Source organism: Temnothorax curvispinosus, unplaced genomic scaffold (assembly GCF_003070985.1).
Source record: "Temnothorax curvispinosus isolate PA1 unplaced genomic scaffold, ASM307098v1 QBEX01013138.1, whole genome shotgun sequence".
Taxonomy (NCBI): Eukaryota; Metazoa; Arthropoda; class Insecta; order Hymenoptera; family Formicidae; genus Temnothorax; species Temnothorax curvispinosus.
In genome coordinates, this window is record NW_020222918.1 from 1,466,318 (window position 1) to 1,482,317 (window position 16,000).

At 35.7% G+C, this 16,000-nt stretch overlaps 1 protein-coding gene across 1 annotated transcript; it reads left to right on the plus strand.

The window, feature by feature from the left end:
• The first annotated feature begins 1,213 nt into the window (after window positions 1-1,213).
• On the plus strand, window positions 1,214-14,517 carry LOC112463257 (fatty acid synthase). The gene is made up of 19 exons (XM_025029535.1): window positions 1,214-1,628; window positions 2,024-2,274; window positions 2,542-2,773; window positions 3,228-3,646; window positions 4,640-4,933; window positions 5,205-5,412; window positions 5,515-5,675; window positions 6,016-6,333; window positions 6,660-7,165; window positions 7,399-7,703; window positions 8,213-8,614; window positions 9,119-10,149; window positions 10,336-10,580; window positions 10,819-11,515; window positions 11,784-12,618; window positions 12,967-13,445; window positions 13,580-13,834; window positions 13,930-14,172; window positions 14,264-14,517. Exons 1-19 carry the CDS (start codon window positions 1,454-1,456, stop codon window positions 14,441-14,443), a joined length of 7,236 nt encoding a protein of 2,411 aa, XP_024885303.1. The 5' UTR covers window positions 1,214-1,453; the 3' UTR covers window positions 14,444-14,517.
• The last annotated feature ends 1,483 nt before the right edge of the window (window positions 14,518-16,000 follow it).

Genomic DNA, 16,000 nt, shown 5'->3' on the forward strand with positions numbered 1-16,000 from the left:
TTGCGCATTATCAAACGCTTAAAAGTATATTTTTCTTCTTTTTACTTTTGTTATAGCTTTCCTCCTATTGGAACAAAATGCCACAATTTAAAGGAATATTTTACCGAACATTGTAGAAACGAATTATAAATCCATAACTTACGTGATATTGCAACTCGCAACACATTCGCGTGTAACGGTCTACGTCAACGTAACTAATAGAGGATGATAACGAAGGCACATTATGTATTCTGAAGCGATATCCGGCCACCCTTGACTTCTGTGTCCCCGTGATATCGAATATTCATTACGTGAACGGCAGGAAAGGATTATAAAAGAGAATCTGATCGTGACTTATTACAGTCGATTTTGATGTCGAACGGCATGCCTTTTTTATTCGGCCAAGTCTGTAATATATCGTTTTAGGACACTTTTTATCTTCAGTAATCCTCATAAATTATTCTCCTGCATATATGAAAGTTGAGATTAGTCTCACAAGATATCATTAACTGCTTCAGCTACAGAAAATGAAAGAGATTAAAAAATTATAAAAAAATATACTTACAGTATATAATCATTAATTTTGTGTATAATTTATATTATTAAACACGATGCGTAAGGAAAAAGAATTGAGTGAAACAGAATGTCAGGCTTAAGAGCTTGATATATTATGTTAGAAATATTAAACGCTTTTATTTCTATGTCTTAAAAGCAAAGAATTATATGTGAGAAATGTAAAAATATAGAGAATATGTAAACGCAGAATTTATATTTGTAAAACTTGATGCAATTTGATAATTTTTATTTACTACAAATATAAGATAAAAAATTTCGGATATAAGTAAACCAATAAATACTTTTACAGTATTATTGGATTTTACATTATATTAATAAAATTTATTGTAATTCAATCTATTTCTATAATAGCAAAAAATGCATGCCTCTTCTTTATAAAAAAATTTAACGAACATGTATGCGTTAATTAAAATGTGGTATATAATTCTCATTATGCACGCACGCAGACAATATTTAGAAATCCATTATTATTTTGTAATTTTTTGTGAAATTTAATTCTTTGAAATAGTACATAAGAGGAAGTTAGCTATTCAAAAAACGATCTGACGTATTTCTCACTAGTAATGCAAATGTTTAACGGAAGTTCAAAGTTACAATAATGGAATTCATAGGAGGTAGGGATGTTCTTTGTTATAAAGACTCGCCGTTTTCCGCTGTCTCGTCTTTCAGTTGCGAGTCGTCACCGAACCAGTTAATGAGCTCGTTAAGTTCTTTATAATAAAATACATTGTAAATACAAATAGTTTCTATACAGTGAAAATTAATAACAAAATTAATTATAAATATCTATCATAATTGAAAAATCTCATAATTGATGAGATAATATTTCGACAACCAACTTCAGCAACATTGTTTCTTTTCTTCGTATTGACGGAATTAGAAGATAATCCTGGGAACGATGTCTACGGCGAAATCAACCAAGAAGAGTTACAAAGCACCTGAACCTGGCGAAGAAATCGTTATCTCTGGTATTGCCGGTAGATTTCCAGAATCCAAAAATGTGGAAGAGCTCAAAAACAATTTACTAAATAAGGTAGACATGATCACGGATGATGATCGCCGGTGGAAATTAGGTAATTAATAGATCAGAATAAATAAAAAAGTTTTAATTGCTATAAATATATATAAATGGACATATTGTTATTAGCATTAATATATACCAAATATTAAATCTCTTATGCAGACAAGTATGTTTTACATACTTTTTCCATAAAATGATATCAAATAATATATATGTGTATAAATTTACATATAATTTTATGTTAATTTTCCTATCTAAAATATGTAATCATATCTAATATATGTAAAACGTAGAGATACATATAACTCTTTGAATAATACATACATATGATACATATAATAATTATATATCTAATACAGTTAAATGTGTCTATTTTTATTCTACTTACGTAATTAAAACTCTCAGGATGGACATGATGATTTATTATGTTTTTATAAATGCCAACAGATCATCCAGATATCCCTCAGCGTACAGGAAAGATTAACGATGTTGGCAAATTTGACGCCCTGTTCTTCGGGGTCCACTTCAAACAGGCCCACACGATGGATCCGATGTGCAGAATGTTACTGGAGCATGCTTACGAAGCCGTCGTTGACGCGGGAATTAATCCAAAGCAATTGCGTGGGTCGCGAACCGGTGTTTTTGTGGGGGCGTGTTTCTCAGAATCTGAAAAGACCTGGTTTTACGAAAAATTACAGGTACGTTAGTATTATGTCAGTATTAATGCGCGTCAGTATATTACGTAACAATAGATAGACGAGTTAAAAAGAATAGGGATTCACTTTGTCAATCTAAATTTGGATGCAAAAGGAATTTCAAAGGTCAGAAATTTCACATTTCTGCGAAATTTATAATTACTCGCCTGCTTATTGCTAAAATAGAGGATAGAAAAGTGTAGGAGGCGAAGATGTTAGCAATTAAAGTGAAAAATTATTTTCTATTCTTAATTTTTTTGTGATGATTAGGTAAATGGCTTTGGAATTACCGGGTGCAGCAGAGCTATGCTGGCTAATAGGATTTCCTACTGGCTAGGAGTGACTGGACCATCTTACACTCTGGATTCCGCCTGTAGCTCGAGCTTGGTCGCGTTGGAGCACGCTTATCGGTGCTTGCAAGACGGCCAATGCGACTCCGCTATCGTGGGCGGATCGAATCTGTGCCTTCATCCCTACGTATCATTGCAATTTGCTCGTCTCGGTACGATTCCTCGTCCTTGATTACGTTGCAACGTAAAAAAAAAGAGAACTCACGTTTCCTTGTAAATATTTATTGTATGCAGAATCCCAAATAAAAAGAAAATTATGCTATTATTAATTAGGTAATTACGTGCAAACGGTTTTGCATTAAGAATGCAATGCGACTCTTTTTATTAGTTCTAATGTAAGTAATGTAAATAGTGTAAGTAATATATGTAAAGTATCAATAGTAAGAAGCATACATTATTGATATTTATAATATAAATCATACATATATAGGATGTGATCCCATAAAAAATTAATAATATAACAATTCTAATAATAAGTCGAAAAGATAAAGTAAGATTTTTTAAATAAAAATTTTCGTTCTCAAAATAATCAATGAATACCGTACAAAGAATTGAGAATATAATAGGCGATTATTTTCGTATATTTTATGGTAATGATGATTGCAGGGGTTTTGTCGCCTGATGGTCGCAGCAAAGCGTTCGATGCCGACGCGGATGGCTATGCTCGCAGTGAGACGATTTCCGTCATATATCTGCAGAAGGCGAAGAACGCGAAACGGATCTACGCCACGGTGGTCTACGGCAAAACAAATTGCGACGGTTACAAGGAGCAGGGCATCACGTTCCCGTCGAGTTTGATGCAGGGCAACTTGCTGAAAGAGTGCTACGAGGATTGCGGCTTATCGCCGAACAATCTGTCCTATCTAGAATGTCACGGTACCGGCACTAAAGTCGGCGATCCCGAGGAGCTCAACGCGATTGAAAAAGTCATCTGCAAAGAGAGAACTGCGCCTTTGTTGATCGGTTCTGTTAAGTCGAATATGGGTCATCCCGAGCCCGCTAGCGGTCTGTGTCAAGTTATCAAGGTAACTCTTTTTTTTTTTTTTAAGAAATATCGCGTTTACAATGTTTAACAATGTTAACAATCCTTTTGCAAATCTCTAGAAACGAAAAGGGTAAAGTTAATTAAATATTTTTCGATTTTTCGACAAAATACTATATACATATATTGATTTACATTTTTAGACGATAAACTATTTTAGTTGTGGATAATTCTTTCAGAGCTAGCAAAAAAGTAGCTATATAAATCCCAATTTTAATTTAGCGATTAGCTTTCTGTTCTATTTCTTAAGTAATGTAGATAATTCTTTTGAATCCAAATTCACAGATTTGGATAAATTCAACAAGTTTTTGGATATTAAGATTCGAATTATTCGAATTTTTCAGATATTAATACTTCAATAATAAGATAAGTTGACGAATTAATTATTCAGGTACTCGAATTCTAGCAAATTGGCATTATATTTATAATTCCCACTAAAATCCTTCAATTCTTCCGTATTAAAATCAGCTAAAATTGTTACAAACAGCCGTCCAACGTCTATATCACGTTGTTGCGTACCAGTTCTTGTTCAAGTAGTTAAGCTAGTAAGGCAGGAACTACAAATGTATATACTGTAATAGCTTTGTTATCGTCCGATTACTGAAGTCAAGCAACGTTGGGTACGGTTAGTATGTAACGTTGGCATCTAATTTTTTTTTTACATTCCTTTCATTACAGCAAGAAATAGAATATAAATATTTTACTATAATTAACTCTTATAAATTTAACTTTGCCAAAATCCTCTTAAAATAAAAAAAATGTTATTACTTATTTAAAATTTTCTAGAATCTTAATATCTAGTTGGATTTATCCGAATAGTAACAAATATAAATTTTATTTAGCCCTAATTTTTTAAATCCTAATTAAAATTGTTGCCAAAATATTGCAAGTATTCGAATATTTGACTGAAAGAAATAAACAGGAAATAGCTTTTAGGTTTATGGTATATTAATTCATTAATTAACATTTACCATAGGTAATAATAGCAATGGAAACCGGAATAATTCCACCTAATTTACATTACAACCGACCGCGAGAAGGTTTGAAAGCTCTCGAAGATGGCAGGCTCAAGGTCGTCACCGAGCAGACACCATGGGATGGTGGTTACGTGGGTATTAATTCCTTCGGTTTCGGAGGTGCCAATTGCCACGTCGTATTGAAATCTTATTCGAAAAAGAAGATCAACAATGGAGCACCATCTGATGATTTACCGAGACTCGTAACAGTATCTGGACGTACGGAGGACTCTATTAAAGTATTCTTAAGCGATGTAAGTAAAAACTGATGAATAATCAAGACGTTGGAGAGAAAGATCATATAAAAATTAAATAATATAAAACATAGAAAATGAATGAAATATATCAGTCATAGATTAATAATGTAAAATTGGAATTAAAATTTATATCTTTAAATATACCTACACGAAGTTCGACAGATTTCCTTAGAGAAAAATCGACACAGAGCGAAATGTTCATCGAGACATTTCTATCGATTGGATTTGTTTTAGATTTATGGAAAAATTTATTTTTATCTTTTCGTAGATCGAGAGACATCCGGTAGATATTGAATATATCCGCCTGCTGCACGACATTCACTCTGAGGATATCCAAGGGCATCTGTATCGAGGTTACACAATAGTCGGCTCGAAAAAGACGGAGCATATCCCAAAGGAAACGGAAAATTATTTGGGAACTACGAGACCAATTTGGTTCGTATTTTCCGGTATGGGATCGCAGTGGCCTGGCATGGGTACGTATCGTGTTAAATCCTTTTTAATTTCTAAAAATGAAAATGATATATTTTATCCTGATACCTTTTTGTTTATTCGACTTGTTGAATTGTTCTAAATAGGTATCGATCTGTTGAGATTCCCCGTCTTTGCCGAAGCTGTTAGAAAATGCGACGCCGTCTTACGACCGCGCGGCGTAGATATTATTGATATACTGACAAATAAAGACAAATCTACTTTTGACAATATTTTGAATTCGTTTGTGGGTATCGCGGCAGTACAGGTGAGCAGTATATAATCATGCGACACACATTCCCGATATCATTGGCATAATAAAAATAAAAATTTTTTTTAATTAAAAATGTCAGAAATTAAAATAATTAACAAAATTATTATTAATTAATAATAAATTATACAATGAGATATATTAATATTCTTATATAAAAAATTATATGTATTTAATTTTATTTTAAGTAAGACAAGAATGACTAGATATCACTTTAGTTAGCATTATTTTAATTAAGAATTTATAATTAAGATTTTAAGCGTGTAATATCAATAATTAAATTTGAGAGGTTTCTTATTATTCTTCATCGTATTCTGATAAAATATGAATTTTATAGATTGGTCTGGTCGATCTCCTCACATCGGTGGGCATCGTACCGGATAATATTATTGGTCACTCCGTCGGAGAGCTCGGTTGCGCTTACGCAGACGGATGCTTCACCGCCGAACAAATGATCTTATCAGCGTACTCGAGAGGTTTAGCGTCCATCGAAACTAAAGTAATTTTCGGTTCGATGGCGGCTGTTGGTCTTGGCTACGAGGACATCAAAGATATGTGCCCACCCGACATCGAAGTGGCTTGTCATAATGCTGCTGACAGTAGCACCATTAGTGGACCCGCTGAATCAATGAAAGAATTTGTCGCCCAATTGCAGGTTCTATTATTGTCTAACTTACTGGTTTTTTTTTTTAATAAAAAAATTTTTCTAATCTGTATTGATAAAAAATATAACATAGATGTATGCAAATTTATTTTTATTATTTTAAACGGATTTAAATGTGATATTTTAACAATGCAAAACGCTACGCTAAAACAATTTCCAGCGTGTTAATTAAAATCTAACAATACACGCGACATTTGTGTACGTATATGACATTTTCATTGTGGTTTTATTTATCACGTTTTCAAATTATAAATATTTCCCAACAATTTTTTTTTCCCCAATATTTGTTCCAACTAAGTTTTCGTACGTTTAACCAGGCTAAGCAAATCTTCGCGAAGGAAGTGCCATGCAGCAACATACCCTATCACAGTCGTTACATCGCGCCCGCCGGGCCAAAACTTCTGGGTTATCTGAGCGAGGTAATTCCTCAACCGAAGCCACGCAGCCGGAAATGGGTGAGCTCGTCTGTACCGCGCAACAATTGGTCCACCCCGTCTGCCAAGTTTTCGTCCGCCGAATACCACACCAACAATCTTCTGAGTCCCGTACTATTCGAGGAAACGTCGCGTATGATCCCGAAGGATGCCGTGACCATTGAAATCGCACCCCACGGTCTACTGCAAGCTATCCTGAGACGATCCCTCGGCCCGGGAGTCACGAATATCGCGCTCACCCAGCGCGGTCACAGGGACAACGTTGAAGTTTTCTTGCAAGCGATCGGCAAGCTCTACAATACAGGATTACAACCGGATATTGCGAGTCTCTATCCGCCCATCGAGTATCCAGTTAGCTGCGGTACCCCAATGATCTCACCTTCTGTTAGGTAGGTTTGCAGAAATCATTTAAATTATTTTAAATGTTTGGTTATCTGAAATAAAACAAGAATTCTTTTCTAATGTATTAAAATGTAACTGTCCTTCGATCATTACTCTTACGAAGTTCCAATTAACAAGAAAAATGAAGGAAAATTGCACGAAAATTATTTTGAGAATCCTATTAAGTTTTATTGAGAGATTAACATAATAAACTGAAATAAATTATTTGATTTCCTTTAAGATGGGAACACACTGACGACTGGTACGTAACGTCGTATAAGACGCAAAAGAAGATCACTTCCGGAGAGAGAGTCGTTTCTTTGTCGGTAGCTGACGAGACTTATGAATTAATGTCCGGTCATGTTATCGATGGGAAGAATTTAATACCCGCCATGGGATACCTTGCTATGGTTTGGGAAAGTATTGGTATGTTGCATGGGCAAATGCACACAGAGCTATCGGTCGTCTTCGAAGATGTCAGCTTCATCCGTGCTACCCATCTACCGAAAGAAGGCGAAATTAACTTAACAGTGATGGTTCAAAGAGGTATTCTCGATGTTTCTATTCATATAAAACATACAGAGTACTACCGTGATTAACAATCATTGCCATTTTATCGACATCCCTTATAGAAATTTAATACTGTAAGTGATTTTTTGGCTAGTGATTAATCATTTAAAAGCACTATTAAAAGCACTATTAACAGTGCTTTTAATAGTGCTTTTAAGTGATTAATTACTAGCCAAAAAATCACTTATAGTATTAAATTTCTATAAGGGATGTCTTAACTTACATATCAATTGCATTTATAGTCATAGCAACAATCGCATTTATTTGTATCTTATATGGGATGCATAATATTTCATTTTTAATCTTAAAAGATTTAATCTTTTTGATTGCTGCTCGAAATTTTCATGTGATCGAAAAATCCAAATTTCAAGACTGAATTTTAAATTGTTCGAACTGTGCAAGCCTGAAGTTTGTATATTCAAACATTTGTACATGTTCTCATTAATTATATTTTAATTAATTAATCGCGATAATTATTTCTGCAGGTACTGGAAGATTCGAGATAACGGAAAATGGTGCTGCAGTTGTGACTGGATTTATTCGAGTCGTGAAGAACCCTGCGCAAGAAAAGGTACCTGCTGCGCTTTTGCCAGAAGATGACGACGAGGAAGAAGTATTGAATACTAAGGATATTTATAAAGAGCTAAGATTGCGGGGATATCAATATTCAGGCATTTTCCGTTCCTTAAAAAGCGCATCTATGTCAGGGAAGAAGGGACACATTGGTTGGATGGGTAATTGGGTAACGTTCCTCGACAACATGCTACAGATGATGATTCTTGGAATGAAAACGAAAAATTTATACGTACCTACCAGAATACAAAAAATCGTGATTGACACCAAACTTCACCAGCAGGAAGTCCGAAATCAAGATTCAGTAGACAAACGTAAGTTTATACATTTTGTTTTTCAACTTGGTAAATATTTCACGAGGTTTGTTCTTGCATAAGAAGATTAACTACATTTCTTAATTCAAATCATAGCATGGGCTAGCAATGAATTTTTAATCGTTGTCAATATAATTTATATGTGTGACTTTTGTTCATCTTTCCGTATAGATCAAAATAATTTTTTTGCAACTCTTAAAGAAATTTAAATTAGAGATATTTTGTAAAATATTTTTCAATAACGTGTTGAACTTCCAACTTTACACACTTTTTTATACATATAAATGTATTTAAAAAAGTCATATACTATAATATCAATATCAATTCGCAATCTTAATGAGAAATATTATGTATAATATTACATAATCGATAATTATTTAATTGTTGTTTAAATAAGTCAAAATTATAAATTGTTTTCTCTATTACTCTTATCATAATTCTTACATTAATAAATCTGATATCTTATAATTACACGTATATAAATACTGCACTTTTTCGTTGCAGAATTCCCCGTACACGTGTACGAAGAATGGGAAACCATATTATCAGGGGGAGTCGAAATCCGTGGTGTCAAGGCTACGGCTATACCTCGCCGACTGCCAGCTAGCGACCCAATCCTCGAAGAATATAAATTCGTGGCTCATCGCGATAGAGCGCAAACATCCCTGAAGGAGGCGATCAGATTGTCTACGCAGATCGTGCTCGAATATCATCAAGCTATTCATGTGAAGACCATCGAGTTGATCGACGACTCCGACAATGTGACAGCGGATAAATTAGTATCACCGATGCTTACTGAGATTCTGAATGACTTGCCTTTAATTCAACCGAAGGTATATCTGTCAGCACCATCTAATCGTTTCGACGACAAATCATTACTCTCGAATGTGATCTCCATGGACATTAACAATGTGTCTAAAGAAGAGAATATTATGCTTGCCATCGGTATCGGGCTACTATCAAGAGATAAGAAAACACAATTGGAGCAGGTCCTACTGAAACTGAAAAACGGCGGTTTTGTATTGACACGAGAAAGATCGTTCAAAGCCGAAAATCTTTCGACATCTTCGAAGCACGACTTACAATTAGACGTGATTCTAGAGAAGACTATTGGAGAAGAGACTATTGTACTTTTAAAGAAGAAGAAGAAACAGCTGATCAAAAAAACGGAAATCATTCATGTTAACAACGATGAGTTCACTTGGCTCGAAAAATTGAATTCGTTAATGAATGCGGAAAATGAGACCGCCAACATGAGGATAATACTCGTCAGCGAGGGAGACTTGGAAAGTGGCTTGCTAGGCTTCGTGAATTGTTTGAGAAAGGAACCAGGCGGAGAAATAATCAGAAGCATATTGATACAAGATACCAAAGCTCCTAAGTTTTCCCTACAAAATCCATTATACTTGGAACAGCTTCAGCTGGATTTGCCGATCAACGTATTGAGAACGGGAAAATTATGGGGTTCCTACAGACATCAACCGCTACCGAGTCTACAGCCGAAGCTTGTCCGTCATGCGTATGTCGATCAAATGGTATGTAGTAATACGTAAGAAAACATACCGTATTCTGAAACATCTTGCATAGATGTATGTACACACACATATATTTATACATTATTATTACTTTTATATACGCAGTTATATAATATTATATATTATAGTATTATATATAATATATAATTACTCCATTTTTGTATAACATATATCTTTGAAATATAGATACCTGGTGACTTAAGCTCGCTTCGTTGGATCCAGGGCTCTATACAGCCTGATATTAATCAAAAGGATCTAGTCTATGTAGTGTATTCGCCTCTCAACTTTAGAGATATCATGATGAGCACAGGAAAACTCGCTATGACTAATAACACATTGCGTACGCAACGATTCGACGAAAGCACAGTTGGCTTCGAGTATGCTGGTATCGATACCGCTGGTCGTCGCGTGATGGGACTTTTCTTCCAAAAGTAATAATCTTATCAAAAATATATTTGTATACTTTACATTTGTAAAATCATACATTGAAGTATCGTTTTTATTATACTTTCATCATTTAGAAACGGGACATACTACACAATGAAAGTATTAAGTTCCGGCATATTTTCAAAAGTTTATTAACGTAGTTAATGATTGGATTATCGTAGACACACGCGAGAGCTTGAAATTTTCGATTTTTGTACGATCAATAAATTTATACTTTTTCAGATGTATAACGAATGTCGTCAAACCCGATAGAAAATTGTGCTGGTACGTGCCTGACAACTGGTCATTGGAAGACGCGGCCACCGTGCCATGCGTGTACGCAACATGCTATATCGCGCTGTATCAGCGTGGCGATATGAAGAAGGGCGACAAAGTGCTCATTCATTCTGGCACTGGTGGCGTCGGTCAGGCGGCGATACATCTTGCCCTTAATGAAGGCTGCGAAGTGTTCACCACTGTGGGAACGCCTGAAAAACGCAAGTTCATTCGCGAGATGTTTCCGTCGATCCCAGATGATCATATTGGCAATTCGCGCAACACCAGCTTCGAGCAAATGATACTTCAGCAGACGAATGGCGACGGAGTAGACATCGTTTTAAACTCGTTGGCCGAGGAGAAGCTCCAGGCGTCGGTTCGCTGTCTGGCGCAGGGCGGTCGTTTCCTGGAGATCGGCAAGTTTGATCTTGCTGCAAATAATCCTTTGGGAATGATGATCTTCTTGAAGGAAGTCAGTTTCCACGGAATTCTACTCGACAATCTGCTTTTTTCTACAACAGACGAAGAAAAGACAAGCCTGCATGATATGCTAAACGAGGGCCTGAAAAATGGAGCTATTAAACCGCTCGTTAGAAAAGTCTTTAAAAAAGATGAATTGGAAACGGCCTTCAGATATATGGCGGCTGGAAAACATATAGGCAAGGTAAAAAGAAATGCAGTTGATGGCAATCTATTATAATATTATGTTCAAATCTGTTAGGAATTGCTAAAGTATTGCTAACATTTTGTTTACCGGGAATAGTAACTATACACGACCAACTGCTGTCAGCTGTTCTATTGCAATGTTATAGTCACTTAACGATGCTCCCAAGCTTTGAAAAGAGCATTAAATTTATTGCTAGAGTAAATCAAAATCTGCGATAAACTAAAAGAAACTTAACAATTAAGACTATGTTACATATCTTTTATAGGTGCTTCTGAAAATTTGCGATGAGAAGAAGGCCCTTGAAAACAAACCTATTGTCGCTGATCCTCGATACTACTGCGACAGTAATAAAACTTACCTCATCCTGGGTGGACTAGGTGGTTTCGGATTGGAACTGGCCGACTGGCTGGTACGCCGAGGCGCTAAAAATTTGGTGTTGACATCCAGAACGGGAATAAAGAACGGTTATCAGCGCTTGAAGGTCGAGCTATGGAAATCTTACGGCGTGAACGTGCTTATCATCACGGGGGCGGACGCTTCAAGTCGCAAGGATTGCGAATTTATACTGAATTCCGCGGAGAAACAGGCCCCGGTGGACGCGATCTTCAATCTCGCCGTGGTGCTGAAGGACGGCATTTGCGCGAATCAAACGCCGGAGTTATTCGAGGAGAGTTTTAGGGCGAAAGCTTGGGCTACGAAGATGCTGGACGAGCTATCCAGAAGTTTGTGCAAGCAACTTCGGCAGTTCGTAGTTTTCTCCTCGGTTTCTTGCGGCAGAGGGAACGCTGGACAGACGAATTACGGCATGGCTAACTCCGTGATGGAGAGAATTTGCGAGCGCAGAGCGGCGAACGGTCTACCGGGGCTGGCTATTCAATGGGGCGCGATAGGTGAAGTTGGCCTCGTCGCCGAGTGGCAGGATAACAATAAAGAGCTCGTCATTGGCGGTACTTTGCAGCAAAAGGTATCGTCCTGCCTTGAGAAGTTGGAGAACTTCTTGTTGCAGGATCGCCCGGTGGTGTCTAGCATGGTGGTAGCGGAGAAGCGTGTAGGTGCTTATGGAGCCGCCGACATTGTGGAGGCCGTGGCGAATATAATGGGTAAGATTGTTGTCATTTTAGGGGATAGTCTTTTCTAAAACAAAATCAAAAGAGAGGAATCTATAAATTATATACATTACGCAAGGGATAAAATATTAATTCCATGTTTTCAAATTACAAACCGTTTAAGAATATTTTTAGTAGAATCAATATTTCTGGAATCAAAATCATATATGTTATTTATATTATTTATTTCTACTATTCCCACTAGATAGATGTAGATTTTAATAATTAATGCAGAAAATTTTTTCAAATAAAATTGCTGATATATTATGTCGTGTTGTTCAAGAATATACATCACCACCGACAATACACCAAGTTTAATTACATGTCTCGATACTTTTGCAGGCCTGAAAGATTTGAAGATTGTGGCTCAGAACACGTCGTTGGCCGAACTCGGCATGGACTCGATGATGGCCGTGGAGATTAAGCAAACACTGGAACGTGAGTACGATATCTTCCTCACCGCGCAGGACATCCGCAATCTGAATTTTGCCAAACTGATGGAGATGCGCGATAAGGAGTTGGAACGAGAGAAAGCACAGACTCAACAGGACGATGAACAGAAAGTCGAGATATCTGGCATTCAACTGTTGATATCTTTGGGTAACGAAGCGTTGTCTACCGAGACCCATATGGATTTACAAACATGGATGAATCCGCGCAAGATCAAAGTGTTCCTCTTGCCGGGTATACAGGGTTGCGGACAGATATTTAATCCACTGGCGTCGAAGATCAAACCTATCGCAACAGCCCTGCAATATGGATTGACACAAACTGGGCGTAACTTTACGTCTATACCGGAATACGCCGATATGCTTTTATCAGTACGTATACACGGCAGGGCACGAATAATAAATAAAATTAGATATTCATTCGATATTTCCTTTGACGAATGCTTTTGTTGAATCGAAAAGTGCTCGTCCATGCGGGATGACATACGTTTTATTGAAATTTCCAGTATATCTTGCCAAAGGCGGAAGAGCAAAGAGGTTTCGCTATAATCGGATATTCGTTCGGCTCGTTAATTGCCCTCGAATTAGTGAAACGATTGGAAAAACGAGGTTTGAGTGGTCGATTGGTGCTGATTGACGGTGCTCCTGACATGCTGAAAATGACTTTAGAGCAATATCTTCCATCCGCTACAGAGGAAGAACTTCAAAATAATATCTTGCTTACTATCATGGATAACATGCAATCAACTTTAAGCGGAAAGGTAGATTTTACTGGCTGCTAAAATACTTCTCGATCGTATTCGAGCATATTCTTGTTGTCAATATCCTGTTTATTATTATTATTTTTTTTTCATAGCTACTTTTGGATGTCGAGAAATGTAAGACCTGGGAAGAGAAGTTAGATATTTTCCTTTCGTACCTTCCTGATAAAACTTCGATCGAAACTAAAAAGACTTTATGCACAACTATTTACACGCACCTTCTCGCTCTTCGAAATTACGACTCGTCATCCTTGGAACGAATACGATCGCCTATAACACTCTTGAGACCCACAACACATCTTGTCGACATGAATGAAGAAGATTATGGCTTACACAAGGTATTACGCTTCCTCCGTGTACTTTTCACAAACGTTCGAGGTTTAATTTCTCGTAATCGATACCTAATAACACAGCATAAAAAAATTTCAGATCACGCGAGACAAGGTGGACGTGCATTACATTGAAGGCAACCATGTTACGATATTGGACAGCGATAAGGTCATAGCGGCGATTAACGGAGAACCGTTGCGGGATCCTAAAGCATTTAGGAAACTTTTAGCGGAAGACCGGCCGTTCGAATGTGAAGACCAAGAACGTTCAAGAGTCTAAATTACATATTAAAGGCCTGTAATAAATATATATATACTGAATAATATATAAATAAATAAAAATATATAAAATAAATATATATAAATATGTACTGAAAATCTTTAAAAACAAGAAAAAAATGATATTTTTCGTTGTAGAAAACATTCTTTTAAAGCTAGCGAAATAAAAATAATTAAATAAATAAAAGCAAACTTAGCAAAATATATTTATATATTTAACTTGGAAACGGTAAATTTATATTTATATTTATATTTATATATTCTAAATTAAATATATTTATTTAACTTAGAAACAACATATATGTATGTATGTATATTTTTGCCGAGTTTGGACTAAGGCTCTGAACACATGATCTGGATTTGCCAATATTTGGATATCCGAATAATGAATTCACCGAATTATCCATTATTCAAATTTGGAACTATTCGAATCATAGGGTGAAATCTATCTATGATCTAAACAACCGAATCTACAAGTTTTTAATTTAGGTTTACTCCTTCTTCTCCCCTTTCCTCATTGCAGAAAACTAATTACAACATTAATATGCAAAATTTGATTGAAGTTATGTACAACAAAAATGTAATTAAAATAGAAAGAATACTGTATATTTTTTTTGTGTTTCATAGGTATTCGGGCTTTGCTAAGTTAACTTTTATTTACTTAATTATTTTTATTTCACTAGCTTTAAAAGAATGTTTTCTACAACGAAAAAGCTTTTTTTTCTTGTTTTTTAAAGATTTTCAGTATATATTTATTTTCACTGCGTAATCATAAAGCACACAAAGTGTAAAAGGATCTTTGTGTATATGTACAAGCATGTAAAATTACATACAATTTCAACAAATTATGGCATATTGTGTTTTGCCATTAATTTTCTGTCAATTTTTTCTAGTTTGCATCCCAATTCACAGATTTGATTCTTCGAATACTAGAAGATTTAAATCATTTTGCATAATTCGAATATATATGGATAATAATTATTTCAGATACAGATACAGATATTAGTCGGATATTCATAGTGCTAGCTTGGAAATATTTAAAATCGGCGAAATCCGTAGGTGATATAGGTTCTTTATTTATAAGATAAAATCATTATGTTACAAGGTTGACACAAAATTAAATTTAAAAATAAATAAATAGAAAATTGATATAAAGTTCACTTATGTAGTCATTATGTCTTTTCAATTCAATTAATCCTTCTTGGAATTCCTAGTTTTAAATCTTTTCTTGCTTCTCTCGGGAGTACGAGGAATACGAGAATTTATTGTTAAATATTTTTGTCAGATATTTTTACTGACTCTTTTTTTCACATCCACTGAAAATAAATCCTTATCAAATGTAAATATACTTCGTTCAACGAGAGATTGAGAGTGGTTCTGTGCATAGGTGGGCAAAGTGGGGAGAGCGTAGCGCGCTCGTATACGGGACGGCAGTATGGAGGAGGGCTCTCTAAGCCTTCCGTGGGGGGAAAATCTGCGCGAGACGGCCGAATTTTCGTCCGATCTACACTCAATCTCTCGTTAAACGGAGTATAATTAGAAGTCAAGTTATAGCAAA